At 45.0% G+C, this 18,865-nt stretch overlaps 1 protein-coding gene across 3 annotated transcripts in view; it reads right to left on the reverse strand.

Moving 5' to 3' along the window:
* DOT1L (DOT1 like histone lysine methyltransferase) overlaps positions 1-18,865 on the reverse strand; it is a 240,690-nt gene that overhangs the window by 33,873 nt on the left and 187,952 nt on the right. For all 3 annotated transcript variants that reach the window (XM_040323288.1, XM_040323279.1, XM_040323296.1), the window contains 3 exons: positions 16,217-16,346; positions 3,794-3,934; positions 651-768 (listed from right to left, as the gene is read on the reverse strand). In XM_040323288.1, the coding sequence (XP_040179222.1) occupies positions 651-768; positions 3,794-3,934; positions 16,217-16,346 (389 nt within the window). The remainder of the gene's footprint in view (positions 1-650; positions 769-3,793; positions 3,935-16,216; positions 16,347-18,865) is intronic.

Below are 18,865 nucleotides of genomic sequence, written 5' to 3' on the forward strand. Positions count from 1 at the left end.
AAAAGGCTGGAATGGTTGTAAACTGGCTGAATCTATTCAGTCCATTTTATCAAAAACTGTTTCTATGGTTATTTGGCATAAATAACTAGGAGACACTGTTGCCTGTATGGGTAGGATTTAGGGTTTGAGAAAATAACAGAACATGCAAAACAGCTAGTGATTTAAAAAAAAAAAAAAACAATACACAGTACAATATGAATTTGCAATCTTATTTAAAGTTACCATAAACTATATAGTGTGATAACCAACCAGACTGAAAATAAATGAGGTGTAACATAGTTGTTGGCAAATCTGAAGTGGAATGATGCAATAAAAACACAGGTGAAAAGTCATCAGTCTCACACTGCGCGCGCGCGCGCACACACACACACACACACACACACACACACACACACACACACACACACACACACACACACACACACACACACACACACACGTTACAATTTTCCGATTTAGTAAAATGTAAGAGTCAACCCAATTAGATATACATTGAATGGCCCATTTAGGATAGGCCCTAGAACTGCTGTTGATGAATGTAAACTAAAATAATATATACACACACCTATGTCACAATTAGCAAGTCATAAATGGCTGTAAAAAGGTTTTAAACTTTAAAACTTTATATTATGAACAAGGGTAAAACATACCTGAGGTAGCCAGTGGCTTTGAGACAGCACCATAATTGAAGCTGTTAGAAGTAGCACCATATTGATTCTCCATGCTGGAGCTATCTCTGCTATTGCAACCTGGACTGGGACTGTTTCTCTAAAAACAAAGAACAGAGATCATACAAGAGGCTCCAAAGACAAAATGTTTAATACATTAAACCCTATGCATTTGCTACTGGGCTGGTTTAAAAACATAATTATTCAATTCTGGCTTCATCAAAGAGAATGTAAAATTGTTTAGTAGATACTTTGTCATCAGATCATAATTATCAGGCCCCTTCCACACAGGGACGGACCCATCAGCGGAGTCCGCCAGCTCAGCGGGAGATCTCTCCGTTGATCTCTGCTTAGCCGGCGGATGACAGGTCCCTCTCTGCTGACTGAGCGGGGAGGGGCTTGTCGAGCGCCGCTGCTGGTCTATGGAGAGTCTGACGAAAAACGGACAGCATGTTCGTTTATCAAATCTCATCCGATCCGTCAGGATGGATGGCGATGAATCGTCATCCGTCTGATTTTATCGGATGTCAGCGGACACGGTCACCGCTGACATCTGATGCCTCAGACAAGCATGGAGCGCCTGTTCAGGTCCGCCCGTGTGAAAGGGGCCTTAGAAATAGAAAAAGGGAGGCCACTTTATGATCCTGACCCAGGCAAGAGAATTCCCAGTTATTGTATGGCTTTGGGACCCAGGGATCCCAAGTTGATGGCACAAGCTAGGACATGATGGCTTGCTTTTGCACCAGAGTTATCGGAGGAGTTGTGGTAGGAGATGCTTGATACTCACCTCACCGCTGTTATCTCCTCGACAAAATTATTCAGTTATGATTCTTTCATCAGATGTACTATACTCCTGTTTGTCCATTTCATCTGCATAAGAGAGATTCTTCAACTTGTCATAAGTGTCAAAGGGCTGAGGGACATTTCTTGCATATGGGGTCTTTGTGGTCTATGGGGACAGAGTTTATAGCTGATAAATTTGGTCTCCCTAATATATGCTCCCCCTTGCGGTGCCTTTTGGGAATTATTGAAGAGGAGGAGATGGACCGTGGCTACAACACTGTTAGACTTCTTTTCTTCGGTGTCCGTAAGCTCATAGCAATGAGATGAATATATACTGAGAACCTGACACTGGGGATGTGGAAGAAATTAGAACAGAATGTCAGAAGAAGTATAGGAAGGTGTGGTTTTTCTGGGTGGACTCGAATGATACCCTGGGGGAGGGGGGGTTGGGCAGATAATTAAAATGCATAACGTTCTTCCTGAGGGTATGGTATAACACATTGCTGGAATTGGGGGCTTGGGCTTTATTGCTGCGGTGTACATTTTTCCAAAGATTGTGCTTTGTTTCCTTTTACATACAGATGAGGCCTGTTGCCATATAGCTCTTTCACAAGGTTGGGATAAAAGGGGGGGGGGGGGGGTGTGTGTGTAATGTCAGACCTTGAGTAAAAGTGTCTGGTATGGTGCTGTTGATTGAGAGATACATTTAAGGATCATCTCCTGTATATACAATATTGGCTTTTTGTGCCTTATGTGAAAGGCTCTTTGGCAAAGTTTGTAATTTCTATTGTCTGATAATAAACTTAAAAAGAACTTTAAAAAAACGTTTAAAAAAAGACTCCCGCTGAAATCTGCATGCACTACATCTAGACGTTGCAGGGAAATTTCCTTAGAATGCTTTGGAGAGGACAATATGCTCATGAAGACATTAGACTACCTTGGGGATTAAGGAAGCTTTTGGCTTCAAGAACACTTGGATATGGCTGCTAATTCAGACTTTCCTTGCAGATATGATAGCAACAAGGAAAGCCATCTCATGTGTAAGGCAAGACAAGGGAATATCCCTAAATAGGTTCAAAGTGCAGCTTCTGTATAGTAAAGAGAACCAGACTATGGTCCTGAAGGGACACACATGATCGTCTAGGTGGAGAGAGATGCGAGCTGTGCCCTGAACAAAGGTCCTAACAAATTAGAGGTCAGAGGATTCTGAAACAGAACAGGCATGGCTGAGATTTATACACGGATGCTGCTCAAAAGCTAGGATGTTGGTTTAGAGCTAGGATGTTGGTTTAGACCAGACTGGAGGAAAAAACTGAATATGTCATAGAAAATACTTCCCAAGTGAGGCTTCAATGCTCACAAACCCCAGCTGCTCGTGCTAATGAGGGTTTTGGATTACTGGAGGTAAACAAGCAACTGTAGGTAGGCAGTGGACACAGACCCATGGTGGGGACACATGGTGCTTTAGTAGTAACACTGAATGATGACTTCTCTAGCCTGACTGAGAGGAAAGAGCACTCGACCCACTCATATCGGCGCTCCCATCTCTTTGCCCCATCCCCCTACACCTTAGAGAAACTGGTTGTTGGTAGTTTGGAAAGGCACCAAAATCATTAAATTAGAAAGGTATCTCTTCTAGTTTCTCAGCCATACTAAGTGAGTTATCAGAGGTTAGGTCATGCCTGGGGCCGTGCCATGGCTCGGACAGCGATCTCTATCAAACACACACACAGTACACGAAGGCCTGGAAAAGAGCACAATTGAGAGCCCAGTGCTCAAAGGTCACATTCAAAGCAATTACAGGGTTCAGCTATGGTCTACAAAGATAATGAGCTAATGAACTAGATAGCTGCTGTAGAGACTCAAGCAGCAGTGTAGCAAGGAAACTTGATTGACATCAAAAATAAAATAAAAAAAACAACTGTACAAAAATCTTGATTAAAGTCAAGGGAAAAATTCCACAAAGAAGGCTAGAAAAATTAGACTCTGGCGTATCTGCAAAAGGTTGTCCAATATCCTAGGACACTAGCAAATAACTGAGGTATGCTGGGTAGAGGAGGGGTTATACAGGTTTTTATGTTTGCCAGCTTCTGTGGGCAAAATTACAGCGCAATTGTTTCTGAATTCCTGCGTCACTCAATGGAAAAATCACATTGGACTTTTAGCAAAGGATACCAATTTAACCATTTGGCAGCAAAGAGACTTTTTCCAAACTAAAGCAAATATTTACATATTTGAAACTGGGGATTATCATCACTCTACAGATCAAAGTAAATGAACTGAAAACTATTATCAACAGCGTAAAACAGCCAGCAAATCTCATTGCATGATTACCAACATACCTTTTCTACTCGGCTTGGCAGGACAACACTAGCCAGAGGGATACTGACTGGCAATTTGTTGGGTTGGACTGTGCTCAGCGGGATACTTATAGGCAAACTGGTGATCGTTTCAGGATTAGAAGGGCTACGGTCTCTTGAGAGCTGAAAAAAAAAAAAAAAAAAAGCATCCAGAAGACAAGTTATACTATTAAAAAATAAAAAAAAACACACAACACAACATTGAAGTAAAATTAGAAAATTAAACACAACCTTATTTTCAAATTGATCATCCTAAAGCATAGTGCTTGCACATACTTTATTGCCATACACACATTTGACTTGCTTTATGGGCTCCTAAATGTTGGGTGCACAATGAAGATGAATCAACCAACTTTCATATGTTAAAAAACCTCCCCCCTATTCATTACTACTTGTAACTGACAGACTAATATATGTGAATACTAACGTTTAAGACAAAACAAGACACCATGATAACAATTGCTGCTCTTGAAAAGTTCTGCCCACACAGCAACAAGGTAGTTACAATGTATCAGCAAGGCCTCTCCCAGGCAAAGATTCCAAAAGCAGACTGTGGTTTCAAGATGTGCTGTTCAAGCACTTTTGAAGAAACAAAGAAAACAGGCAACACAGAGGACCCTAGATGGCCAAGGAAACAATGCAGCAGAAGATCATGCTTACCTCCCTTTGACATCGGAAGATGTTAAGCAGTGCCATCAACACAGAAATGGCAGAAACCAGTGGTATCTACAGTCCAGAAAAGTCTGGCCAGAAGTGCTCTGCATTTTTAGAATAGCGGCCAAAAAATAGGATTTTTATAACAGCTTACCTGTAAAATCCTTTTCTTGGAGTACATCACGGGACACAGAGCTGCATAGCCATTACATGTGGGTTATAGAGTCTACCTTCAGGTGATGGACACTGGTGTAATCAATTAAACAGGAAGTTCCCTCCCTATATAACCCCTCCCCTACTGGGAGTACCTCAGTTTTTGTAGCAAAGCAATAAGTGTCCCAATATCCCCAAACAAGAGGGGTGGGAGCTCTGTGTCCCGTGATGTACTCCAAGAAAAGGATTTTACAGGTAAGCTGTTATAAAAATCCTATTTTCTTTATCGTACATCACGGGAAACAGAGCTGCATAGCCATTACATGTGGGATGTCCCAAAGCAATGCTTACTGAGGGGAGGGAGACACCAACAACGCAGACCGCCATCAGACGTGAGGACCTATAATGCTGCCTGCAGCATACTGCGCCAAAAAGCTGCATCCTCTTGCCGTCTTATGTTCACCTGATAGGAGTTAGTGAACGTAAGCACAGATGACCAAGTTGCGGCCTTGAAAATCTACGTCATAAAGGCTTGGAAATGCATTGCGCATAAAGCGCTTACCATCCTGGTAGGGAGCACCCCCACAAAAAAACAGGGGAATCCTACTCTAACCACAAGCCTGAATAATAACCTGATGAATCAACCTTAAAAACAGTTGATTTTAGATGCTGCCTGCCCTTTCCTGGGGCCTCCTGGTAGCGCAACAACATCAGTTTTCCGTATCCGAGCAGCCGCTTCAGATATGCCTAAACCCTTCTTACTCCAACGAGAGAGAGAGTGTAACCATTTTAATAGCTGACCTGAACACTGCCTGCCCATCTAGGGTCTTCTGGCAGCCCAATAAAAACGTCAGCTTTCTATATCTGAAACCTTCAGATCGGTATTTAACTGCTCTCATCTCAATTGAGAGAAAAGCAATAACTTTTCCTTCCGTGAAACAAGGTTTTGAAAAAAGGGAAGGTAAGAATATCTAGATTCAAATGAATACTAGATCCTTCTGGTAAAAAAGGTTGGGTGAGGATGAAAATCACTCTACTTGTAAGAATAATTGAGTATGGCTCTATACCAAGAAAGTTGCCAATACTGAAACTCTCTTGGAGGCTACCACAACCAAGAACACCAATTCCTTGTTAAAGGATGAAGAGAAATATGGTGCATCGGCCCAAGGAGCTGACCCTGTAAGCCGACAAAACTAGAGCCAATCATCCGAGCACAAGGGCGACCCAACTAGTGGACTTATGCACGTCACCCCTTGTATAACAGCCCGGACCAAAGAGTGTGAAGTAAGCGACCTTTGGAAGCAAGGCCGAGATCGGATCCTTGATATAACTTAAGGCTAGCTCCGTCTCCTTTCCAAATGTAGGAAGGCAGGAATTTTACCTTTGACAAACTTCCACGGATGCCACCATCTGGTTTCACACCAGGAACATGGGCCTTCCAGACCGTAGGATATCTGGTCCTGGAGGCCAGCTCTCTTGTATGAATCAAGGGAATTGCCGCTGATTCTGAAAGCCCCGATCCTCGAGAATGTGGGCTATAATAGCCAGACCATTAATTCACCTGTTGCAAGGCAGGATGTAATACCCCCTGCAAAGTAGGCCTGGACAAGATGTAAGGGACTGTGGGTCCTCTACTACCACCCTTACTGTTCCTGCACCGAGAGGTCGTCAGGGTTATGCCGGAGTAATCAGGCCAGCTTCCGTTCTCCTCTAATGTTGCATAGAAGCCACAAAAGTCGCGGCACTGGGGGGAGAGACACAACCAGTGACAACTGGTCCCCCCAGATTACAAACACATCTGCCCCGCATGCGGGTGGATCCTTTATCCTTGACCCCAAGCTGTTCAATCTCTTGTTGAGCCTGGACGCCAATACATCTTATGTACAGGGTACTATTTCTGTGACATTTGGTCAGGAAAACAGTCGGGGTGTAGAGGTCATTCTCCCGGAGACACTTGTTGACGGCTCCAGCGAATCGCCTGCCAATTCTGCATTTCATGAAATGACGAATGTCAATAGGCAAGGCACAAGCTCCTCCTTGGTAAATTAAGTAAATCACCAGTATGGTATAGTCTGATTGTACTCTGACAGAACCAACCTGCCACCGGAACGTTCAGGCCCCTAAGCCAGATGCTCCATCGGTAGCTCTAGCTGACAGATAAGGCTCCCTTGGAGCTTGACTACTTCCCCTGGGCCATGGTCTCTTCCTGACCTGGCAAACCCTTTTAGCTAAGAATCACCAAGAGGAATTCCAGCATATCTCTGGGACAGAGTTCTTTGGATAATGCTAGGTCAAGATCCACTCTTTCTAGGCCGACAAAATACTGTTTATAACAGCCCTGAATAAAAGTTAGTATAGGGAACGGTCTTGAATGAAGCCAGCATCTTCCCTAGTGCCTTAATCAAAAGGCCAAAAGTAAGGAACTGTTCCTTGCCGTGACCACATAGACCAGTTTTCTTATAGCGATGGTCTTGTCCGAGGCCAAAAAACTCCCCTTTTTGGACTGTGCCAAACATACCCAGCTTCTTGTCAAATGAAAGAATGTATCTTTAGAGTTCCAGATACTTGACCATGCTGGACACCCTTAGGTCCAGCCATGCTACTGACTGACCCATCAGCAGGAGTTTGCTTCGGTATGCCATTGCTGCTATACCCTGGGCCTACAGACCTGCTAGAGGCGGGCCCTAGCACCCTGACAACCCAGGCACGGAGGCTAACCCAAAAGGGCAAGACCACCAACTGGAGATAGTGCTGTTCCCCTGCGAAACGCAGACAACCTCTGCAGACCCAAGTAAATAAACACATATGCAACTGGCTCCCCATGTGTGTATGTGGCAAGTGTTAAAGCCATATGCCTCAATGGAAGTGTGTGTACATGGCAGCGTGTGTTCCTGGAAGCATGAATTCATATAAATATGTTTTAAGCAAAACATGCATATAGCATGTGTGCTCTGGAACAAGCATCTTGCAAGCATGCGCTATAAACATGTTCTGCAACAATGTGCAACCTGAACCCATGCAGACACGTATTTCTATGCAAACACAAGGAATCCTGTATTGCTTAATTAGGCCGCCATGTGCAACTTTAAAGTAATCATGCATCCTTATGCGATTCAGCATCTTCCATGCGATCAACATCTTATGCATTTTAAGCACTACTGTGCGGACAAGAACCCTTGTGTGACCAAGGACTCTTGTGTGACCAAGCACCCCTGTGCGATCCAGCATCCTTATGCACTCAAGCATCTTAATGTGACTTTAGGCATTTCTGTGAAACAAGCCTCTCTATGTGATCAAGTATCCTTGGGTAATCAAGGACGCTGTTGATCCGACAACAATGTGTGATCCAGCTTCTTTTTGCATTCAAGCGATCTTTAGGCATTCTTGTAGAAACAAGCCTCTCTGTGCGACCAAAATATCCTTGAGTAATCAAGGACTTGGGTGATCGGGTAATCATGTGTGATTCAGCATTTTTATGCCTTCAAGCCTCTTTATGCGATTCTAGGCATTTCTGTGGAAACAAGCCTCTTTGTGCGACCAAATATCCTTGGGGAATCAAGGACTTGGGTGATCAAGTAATCATGTGTGATTCCAGCATTTTTATGCATACAAGCATCTTTATGCGAACTTAGGCACTTCTGTGGAAACAAGCCTCTCTGTGTGACCAAATATCCTTGGGTAATCCAGGACGCGGATGATCAGGTAACCATGTGTGATCCAGCATCTTTTTTGCATCCAAGCAACTTTATGCGATTTTAGGCATTTCTGTGGAAACAAACCACTTCTGTGTGACCAAACATCCTTGGGTAATCAAGGATTTGGGTGATCAGGTAACCATGTGTGATCCAGCATTTTTATACATACAAACGTCTTTATGCGATTTTAGGCCTTTCTGTGGAAACAAGTCTCTCTGTGTGACCAAATATCCTTGGGTAATCCAGGACTTGAGTGATCAGGTAACTAGCATCTTTATGTACTCAAGCATTTCTATGCAACTCTAACAAACATGCAACACCATACAGACAGAAACATGTATCCTTATGCAATCCACAATAAAACATGCTCTGTTACTTGTTTTTATCCCACATGCATTCCAAACTCATGTATCTTATGCAACATGCGGATTGGTAAAGAGGAAGTTATCCTCTGTAGATGTGTGTTTCCTCAATTAAGAGACGTTAGCAATGTGTACCAGCAACTGTGCATCCCTCAGATGTGCATTTGGTTAGCCTGAAGCCGACACCAGGCTGAGGACCATATGGAGGTCTTACTAGACACCTATAAGAAAACCTCTTTACACTCTAAGGAGAAGATAGAGGCTTTGGCCAAGTAGGCAGAGGGAAGTTATATGCATCATGAATCTCTGAAAAGACTGCAGGTGCAATCAGAACCTGTAGGGCTTTTGATAGCTTCTCCTCGTTAGGCTGCAGCTCCTGTCTCCTGTCCTCTGACAGTGAACCTTCATCCCCAGCTCTTCTAATCCCTTTGTTTAAGGATTAAAGCAGGAAAAGGGGGACACCCTGCTTTTTTTTTTTTTTGCTTCTTGTGAGGATGCTGCGAACATAGCAGTTAACCTCTTGTAGAACAACAAATGTGATGCAAAAAACAAAACACATGCAGAGTGGCTGCAATGTTGGGGGAGGCTGCATTGATTGCCTGACAGGTCTGATGGCTCAATCTGTGAGCTGTCTCTACAGGGGAGAATAAGGGGCCACCAGGTTCAGGTGGCGATTCCTTTTTATATTCCTACCCCTGACCTTTTTCAATGGGGAGACCAAAGTCCTAAGCTAAAAGCAGAGGAGCTTAACCCAGGTGCATCAACAGCTGAACTTAGTCTGGCAGCAACAATGCCTGCTAATCTGCACAGCTAGATGCGGAGTAGGCGTCTTAGATGAATCTGTATCCAACTCACACAAGGTGCTTGCGTTTGTGTCCCCCTAGCTTTACAGAGCTCTGACGTCTGAGCCTTTTTGAAGAGCCCTCTCTGCGACTGCACTGAGGCGGTGAGCACGTGCGACATGGTAGAGCCTGAAGCTGAGGAAGTGGGACGCACAATAGACCAGCTAACACCTAAGCTTCCGTCTTTGGAAAGCATGGTAAGCGAAAATATCAGGCATGTCTTTTACTGCCCATAGTAGTGGAAAAACAGATAAGACTTGCAGCTACTCATGGAAGACAATGCTTTGCATAGGATTAAGGGCATTTTTTTTTTTTTTATGTACCAGCCCCTTCAAGGGGAGATATATGGGTACTACAGCCATCCTGTCTGAACAGACATAGTGGCCCAGGCTACATGCCGGCTAGGGGAGGTATATGGGTGCCCTGAGCCATCCCGTCTCAGAAGACATCGTGGTTTACATTGCCCATGCATAAAAACATAATATAGGCGAGACCCATAGTCCCCTACAGAAGACCTACTGTCGAACCAAGTCCCGTAGGTCCCTCTCTTACCTTTCCACGCTGCAGGGTATTGCCAAGCAAGAGGCCCAATCTTCCCCCTTCACCGTGGGTATAGTCCTAGACCTTCAGGGACCGGGGTCCATGGCAGGAACACCACACCCCTGGACCTATATAGCACCCTGGCAGCATGAAAAACATTTGGTCCTTAGAAGGCACAAAGTTCTGGAACCCAGGATCCAGCCCTCCGCAGAGAGGCATTATAGGCTAAACCTCGTTCTTCGTACCGAGGCCCGGGTACCGTCCACTTTGGCTATGAAGCACCTTGGACAGATCCGGATTTATGGAGGCTTTTTACATCCAGCATGGATCCCTCCAGTGGAGCTCCTAAGAGCACATGTTAACTCGTGACCAACACCTTAGACACTGATGAAAAAAACTGAGGTACTCCCAGTAGGGGAGGGGTTATATAGGGAGGGAACTTCCTGTTTAATTGATTACACCAGTGTCCATCACCTGAAGGTAGACTCTATAACCCACATGTAATGGCTATGCAGCTCTGTGTCCCGTGATGTACGATAAAGAAAGCCAGACGTTGAAACGTGCAGTAGCCCCACCTTAGCCCTCCTAATGCTTACCTGAACACCATCTCAATCCAGCGATGTGCACAAGTGCCTCGGCCGCCCGGGACTCTCCCTCCTGATTGGCTGAGACACAGCAGTGGTGCCAGTGGCTCCCGCTGTTGTCAAGGTCAGTTAGCCAATCGCGACAGAGAGAGCGCGAGAGCGAGGGGAGGCAGGGACGAACCATGGCTCCGTGTCTGAATGGACAGCTGCGGCCCAGCACGGGTGCCCCCCGTGTCCCCATAGAAAGCTGCTTGCTGTGTGGGTACTCAACAGAAGGCAGGGGACGGAAACGACGGCCAGAGATGCGACAAAAGGAGAACCTGGGCTGCTCCGTGCAAAACCACTGCACAGAGCAGGCATGTATGACATTTTTGTTATTTTTATAGAAAAAAACAAAACAAGACTTTAAAAAAACAAAAGGCTTACAATCACTTTGTGATACTAAGCAACATATTATACTTGCCTCCACTGTGCAGTTCGTTTTGCACAGCGTGGCCCCAATCCTCAACTTCTGGGGTCCCTCGGCGGCTCTCGTGGCATCGTATAACCCCCTAGGAGAAGCACTCTCCCGGGGGTTACCTTGCGAGTAGGCTCCAGAGTCCAGCATTTGGCGTGTATAGATGCCAAATGTAGGACTCGGCCCCGCACCTGACGCCTGCGTTATTGGATTTGATTGACAGCAGCGGGAGCCAATGGCTGCGCTGTTATCCATCGATCCAATGAGGAGCCAAGAACCCTAGGCAGAGATAGAGCGCGTCAACACTGAGGGAAATTTCAGGGCTCAGGTGAGTAAAACAGGGGGGCGGGGCTAGGGGGGCGGTCACTGCCAGAAGATTTTTTTACCTCAACGCATAGGATGCATTCGGTGAAAAAACATCAGGGTTTACAACCCCTTTAAGCAACTCAACTATGTACAAAAACATAGGAACCAGGGTGCAGGAAAATGGAAGCAGGTGCTCTGGACTGATGAGCTGAAAATCAGAAATATCTGGTTGTAGCAGGAGGCAGTTTGTTTCCCCAAAGGGCTGGAGAGAGGAACAATGTGTGTCTGCAGGCAACAGTGAAGCATTGGGGAAAGGTTCCTTGCAAGTGTGGGGCTACATTTCCTCAAATGAGTTGAGATTTGGTCAGGACCAATGGTGTCCTTAATGCTGAGAAATACAGGCAGATACTTATCCATCATGCGATACTTCTAGGGAGGAGTGTGTTTGGACCCAAATTTATTCTGCAGTAGGACTACGACCCCAAACGTACAGCTACCATCTCAATACAGGACACTTTCACCCCCTTTCTATCCAGGTCAATTTGTGAATTTCAGCGCTGTCAATTTGAATGACTACTACTACAGTAGGTGAACGCGATATTGTGTCAATCTCGCTCCCTTTCTCGGCGAGATTGACCACCTACGAGCCCCATCGCGGGAGCCAGCGCCGAGCTGGCTTGCCGCGATGGAGACAGAGCCGTCATAGAAGCGACGGGAGATCCGACTTGGATTCCCGCCAATTCTACACGTGTGCGGCGTTTGTTATGAATCCTGAGGGGGAAGTCCCCGCCGGATTTTAAATAAAAATCCGGCATGGGTTCCCCCCTCAGGAGCATACCGGGCCCTTAAGTCTGTTATGGGTTGTAAGGAGAGCCCCCCTACGCCGAAAAAAACGGCGTACGGGGTCCCCCTACAATCCATACCAGACCCGTATCCAAAAGCACGCTACCCGGCCAGCCAGGAAGGGAGTGGGGACGAGCGAGCACCCCCCCCCCCCTCCTGAGCCGTACCAGGCTGCATGCCCTCAACATGGGGGGGTTGGGTGCTCTGGGGCAGGGGGGGCGCACTGCGGCCCCCCCACCTCAGAGCACCCTGTCCCCATGTTGATGAGGACAGGGCCCCTTCCCGACAACCCTGGCCGTTGGTTGTCGGGGTATGCGGGCGGGAGGCTTATCGGAATCTGGGAGCCCCCTTTAATAAGGGGGCCCCCAGATACCGGCCCCCCACCCTAAGTGAATGAGTATGGGGTACATCGTACCCCTACCCATTCACCTGCAAGAAAAGTGGTAAAAACACAAATAAACCACACAGGGTATTAAAATATTTTATTAGTCTGCTCCGGAGGCCTCCCCTGTCTTCTTTAGCTCTTTTACCAGGGTAGGCTTCTTCTTCCGATTTCCGGGGGTCTTCTCCTGCTCTCCGGGGTCTTCACCGCTCTTCTGCGACGTCTTCTCCGCTCCGGGGGTCTTCTCAGCTCTTCTGTGACGTCTTCTCCGCTCCGGGGGTCTTCTCAGCTCTGGGGGGGTCTTCTATATTCGCCGCTCTCCGCTCTTGACTCGGCGCACCCCGGTTCTTCCTCCCGCTGTCCGGTTCCTTCTCCTTCAAGGCTGGCCGCCGCTAGTATAGCGGCGGTCAGTCCGCTCTTCTGTAACGTCATCTTCTTCTCTTCTCGTCTTCTCCAGATGTTGACACGCCGGCCGGCTCTTCTCGCTGCAATGACGTGTGCCCGGCTTGCTTCGGATTTATATAGGCCTCACAGTCCCATCATGCTCTGTACCTACCCATGTGATGTATTCTATTAATGAATACAAAGCCTGCTTGGATTGGCAGAGACTGTAACATCATCAGCCCACACCTCTCTGACTCTCAAAGCCAATCCAAGCAGGCTACTGTATGTAGTCTGCTCGGATTGGCAGAGGTGGTTACTCCAATCTGAGCAGGCTCTGTATTCATTTGAATACACCGCTCACCGAGATTGGCTAAGCGGTATATACTGTATGTAGCCGAAGCTACCAGTGTCATCTTAAGAGCATTATAGACCCCCGGGCAATACAGTGCACTGGGGCCCTGTCTACACAATCACACACTAGAATTTACTGACAAAAATCATAACATTTACTGGCAGAACCACATTTTTTACTGCCACTGCAAAAAAAGTACCTAAAATTACAGTTTTCAGTGCCCAACAATGCAAATGTCAGTATTTAAACTATAAACATATAGCTAGTGCTATTAGAAATGTGTTTAAGTTAAACAAAAGTAAAAAAAAAAAAAATGTCTTCATTGACATGAAGGTCAGGTTACTATAACCCAGCCAGCACAGAGTTTCCTCTTACATCAGAGTCTGCAGGATTCCCCCTTACAGTGAAAGGGAACTCTTATGTAAAGGGGAACGCTGCAGATCATGATCTAAGGGGAGAACTCCGATGTGGAGGGGGGCTATGGTGACCAGAGACAACCTTATATCAGAGTCCACTGCTTTCTCTTTCCCACTTACATCAGGGTCCGCAGACTGAGTTCCCCCTTGCATTGTAAGGGGGAATCCTGCAGACTCTGATGTGGGGGGTACTCTGGTGACCAGAGACCACTTTCCTTAGATTAAATACACTAAGGTAAGGGGGGTCACTAATATAGGAGGGGGAACCTTTATATCAGTGCCCCCTTACATTTTTGCATTCACTCCCCCCTTACATCAGCAACCCCCCCGCACTCGTGGAGGACCGGATCTTCTCTGTGATTACCGCGAACTGGGCATGGGCAGTTCTAACCCATCACTCTCCATAATTTTTTACTGGGGTTGCTGGGCAGCCGGTGGGGCCCCCCAGGCAAGCGGGGCCCCCGGGCAACTGCCCAGCGTGCCCAATGGAAAAGATGGCCCTGGAAGCTACATACAGTATTACTGCACATCCAGCAGGCATCCAAGCAGCTGACCCGGCGTATAAGACGACCCCTGCTTTTTGGCCAGTTTTTTTAAGTGTAAAAGGTAGTCTTATACGCCAGCATATACAATATATATATATATATATATATATATATATATATATATATATATATATATATATATATACACATACACACATATATACACACACACACACACACACACACACACACACACACAGGCTATCCCTCTTCTGTCTATCATCGATTGCTGCTACCAGACTCGTAAACCTTAACCATTCAGTGACTGTTGTTGCCATATGGTTTTTGGGTAATCTAGATTAAATAGAGATATGTGGGTATGTGTATGTATGTATGTATATATATATATATATATATATATATATATATATATATATATATATATATATATATATATATATATATATATATATATATGTATGTATGTGGATATGTATATATGTATGTATAGATATATATATGGCTGTGTCTGTGTATGAATATAAAGATATATATATTCTAATAATGAATATATTTCTCTAAGTAGAGCTGAAGACATTTCAGTCAGAGTACAGAGTATATGGTTCATTTAGCATGCCAATTCATGGCATTTAGCGTATAGCAAAGTTCATTGTTTGTTAACAGACATTGTGGAGCCAGTGAATTAAACTACCGTATGTGATGGACCCCATGCTGGGATGTTCAATCAAGATAGCCACACCCTGTTAACCTTGGGAAAATTATAGTCATCAGGATTTGCATGAAAGGGGGCTGACTTATGTAGTCAGTCCTCCAATCGTGATGCTAGCTAGGCCAACCAATGGGACGTCAGCTTAGAAAGATATACTCCACAGCACAGATTAATGGAGCCCACTTTATGGAACCATCACTTGTTGGAAGGATGTCTTGATGGAGAGCTGGCCTACCTGGGTCTTAAAAGGGTAACTATGGTATAGGCATGTGATAATTACTTGTAGCAACTGCCCATGCTGGTAATCTAAGGTTTTAGAGGAATATACTCTGTATTCCTTCATGTAAATGTATGTATTTTAACCTACGATCTGAGTTTTGAGACTATAGATAGGTTCTGTGTGTTAGATTAGACTTTGTATAAGCTCTAATAAATGTGTTATGTTAAAGCTTTTGCTCTGGACATTAGAACTCTCTTATTATAACCATATATCATATATGTGAGTTATTAATTCTTAAATATACAATTACTTAAAGTAACACTGTCACCCATCTATGCCAATCACTCCACTGGCTTCTGCTTGCCCAGTGAACATGCCTCTAAAAACTATCAAAGCCATCCAAGACTCTGTCCCAAGCTATATTACCAACCTCATCTAAAAAAAAATCACCCAAACTGATCAATTTGTTGCTCCCAAGACCTCCCAAACTTTAGCCCCCTCACTTCCTCCCAAGCTCGCCTACTAGGACTTCTCCAAAGCTTTTGTATCACTTGACCCATTTTTTTTTTTAATTGTAATGGCCCTTTAAACCCTCTTGAATTGTATAACTGTACTGTCTCCCTTTATTTTCTAAAAAGCTGGGGCTATATAAATCATGTTTAATACACTAATAATAATAATAATAATAGCAGAGAAACCCTGACCGCATGTGTACACAGAAGTATTCAGCCTGAATAAGAAATGCTTATTAGAGACATGTTGAGGCTCAAAGTAAAATAAGTTTGCAGAAGGTCAACATTAAAAATATTTAAAAAATAAATGGAAAACCTCAATATACAGAATCCTTAGTGCATTGTTCAATTTGGTCCAGCGAAAAAAAGAAGAAAAAAAGGCAAGCAGATTGTGGTTTGGATGCTGCATGAGAAAATGAAGGTGCATACAAGCCATATTTTCATTCTTGAGAGAGTAAATGAAAAGTTCTAGCCGTGAAGTCACCCACCTTGTCAGCTCCCCTTTCAACGGTTGCTTGGCCTCCATCGGTAGGATGCAATTCCCGAGGACTTAACTGGATACCATTCAAATTACCAGGACTTGATGACATAAAGCTGCTCTCCTTAACCACCTCACACCTAAAACAAAAGAAAATCTACAATTAATCTCACTTGCAATCTTTTCGATGAATCTTTAACGGCAGCTATAGTCTAATACCTGGTTTTTGAATCCGAGGGGGGGTAACAATTCCATATCTTTGCGTAGGTACAGGACACAAGCAAAAGTATTCATACAACCTGGATTATAGGCTTATAACTTCAAGTGACTGGACACTTGTAGGCTTTTACCCTACCCAATTCCGTGAGTGCTCAGTTGTGTTGCAAGCAATGCAGAGTAATCAAAAAAAGGAAGGGAGGGTACCCTGTGCCCTACACTGTACGGGAAAGTTAAAATGCCTCTTCGCTTAATTGTACAGCACAGGACAAAGACAGAGTATTCAATGATCCTGGGACATCTCCCGGAAATTAATTAGAAAGGTGGGCAACAACTAGGCAAAACAGAACTGTGTCAACAAGAACAAGGGTCAACATATCAATTCAGTGTGCTGCTGCAAGAACCTTGTGGCCAAAAGCTACATTCAAAGAGGATTAGCCTTCCACCTGCCCAAAAATGTATTAAGGTATGAACAGAGGACTGGGTGGTAGCCCTACAAAGCTAGAATAAAGCGGCCTAGTGCCTGTAAACCCAGGAAACGCCCAAACAGGTAGAATGAGTTCGTAAAAGTGCAGGAGGAGATTTGTAATTTAGCGTGTAAGCTCATATAAATTTGTGTTCTTCTCCAGCAGTGTGTAGACTTTGAAGAATGGAGGTCCAGTACTGTGGAATTAATATGATGCCACTGAGCTCCAAAATGTTGATGGGAAGTTTCAACTCTTGTGGGCAACAGGTCCCCTAGACAAACGGGAAGTTGTAAATTTTGCCCTAGCCCTTGAGGCTAGCATCTGTTGGCACGATTTTTCCAGGCATGTGGGAAGGGCTGAATTGGAGATGTTGAAATGAGATTTCTTATTTTGCATATGCTAGACTGAAGAGGTCCGGAGCGTAACTGGGAAAAGGGAACTGCCTCACAAAAAGGAGGGCATCATCAAACCCAGATGCCTCAGGCAGAAGCAAACTGAGGGGTGTCATTTTTAACAAAGGTCCTCTGGAGGACCTGAGAGAGGAAAGCGTTTCTGGACTGAGCTGTGAACAAGATTAGACCCAGGTACTTCAGACAGTGTAAGGTTGATTATCCAGCTAAATGCTTGAAGGAACTAAACGGTCTTTTAAATGATATCATCCAGGTAACCTGTGACATGCATACTCTGGGTCTTCAGAAGTAGTAGTAGTGCAAAAACTCATGGTGCAGAGGAGAGCCCGAATGTGCTACAAACTGACAGTATTGATCTCTCCCAGCAAAACACAGAAAGTATTGCTGTGAGGAAAAAAGACTGGGGAGGTGTAGATTGGCATCTTGGAGGTTTACTGATGGCAGATAGTCTTCTTGGTTGGAGAGAAGCAACAGATCTTACCAACTTCATCAGGAATTATAGTACAAGAAGAAATCTTCAAATCTTTTCAAAATTGTCGCTCTATTTTTGTTTATAGCGCAAAAAATTAAAACCGCAGAGGTGATCAAATACCACCAAAAGAAAGCTATTTGTGGGGAAAAAAGGACGCCAATTTTGTTTGGGAGCCACGTCGCACGACCGCGCAATTGTCTGTTAAAGCGACGCAGTGCCGAATCGCAAAACCTGGCCTGGGCATTTAGCAACAAAATGGTCCGGGGCTTAAGTGGTTAAGCTGTGCACAGTCACTTGCTGTTAGGCAAATGATAGTGTGCAATAGGTCTGTAATTGTGTCCACAGTAGAGGACATTTCACAGTTGCTTGCAATTCAAAAAATGTAGGCCGGGAAATCCTGTTAGACATCCAAATTTCACCCATCACTGTGGGCATACCCCGCAAAGGGGTCTTCAGTGACTGGGAACTATACAGATGGACAAGGGCCCTGGACCTGTACAGCACCTTGCAGTTAAAAACAACATGTGTTGTACTACACCCAGCGCAGGATCCAGGGCCCGACGCAATCATTACAGCCTAGCCCCACGGTACACACTGAGGATAATTGGTCCAGAAACTGGAGGCACAGTTGGTGGGGATGTATGGGTGGCTCTAGGTGCGTCCCTAGCAAGGTTTTAATTTTTTTGCCAGCAATTACTTGAAGGTAGCCTGCAAATAATCCATGGTCTATTAGTAGGAGTATTAAGAAATGCTACTTTCACTTTTTTTTTATCCTAATTTCTATTTTAGTGCTTAAATCTTCCCCAGCCTCATTGTAGATACTTGGGGCCAGATTCAGGTAGGGGCACGCACTGATACGGTGGCGCAGCATATCATCTTTGCGGCGGCGTAGCGTAAAAGGGTCTGGCGTAAGCGCGCGTAATTCAAATGATCCCGTAGGGGGCGTGGATCATTTAAATTAGGCGCGTTCCCGCGCCGAACGTACCGCGCATGCGCCGTCCCTAAATTTTCCCGACGTGCATTGCGGTAAATGACGTCGCAAGGACGTCATTGGCTTTGACGTGAACGTAAATGGCGTCCAGCGCCATTCACGG

The sequence above is a fragment of the Rana temporaria genome, chromosome 1 (genome assembly GCF_905171775.1).
Source record: "Rana temporaria chromosome 1, aRanTem1.1, whole genome shotgun sequence".
Classification (NCBI taxonomy): Eukaryota; Metazoa; Chordata; class Amphibia; order Anura; family Ranidae; genus Rana; species Rana temporaria.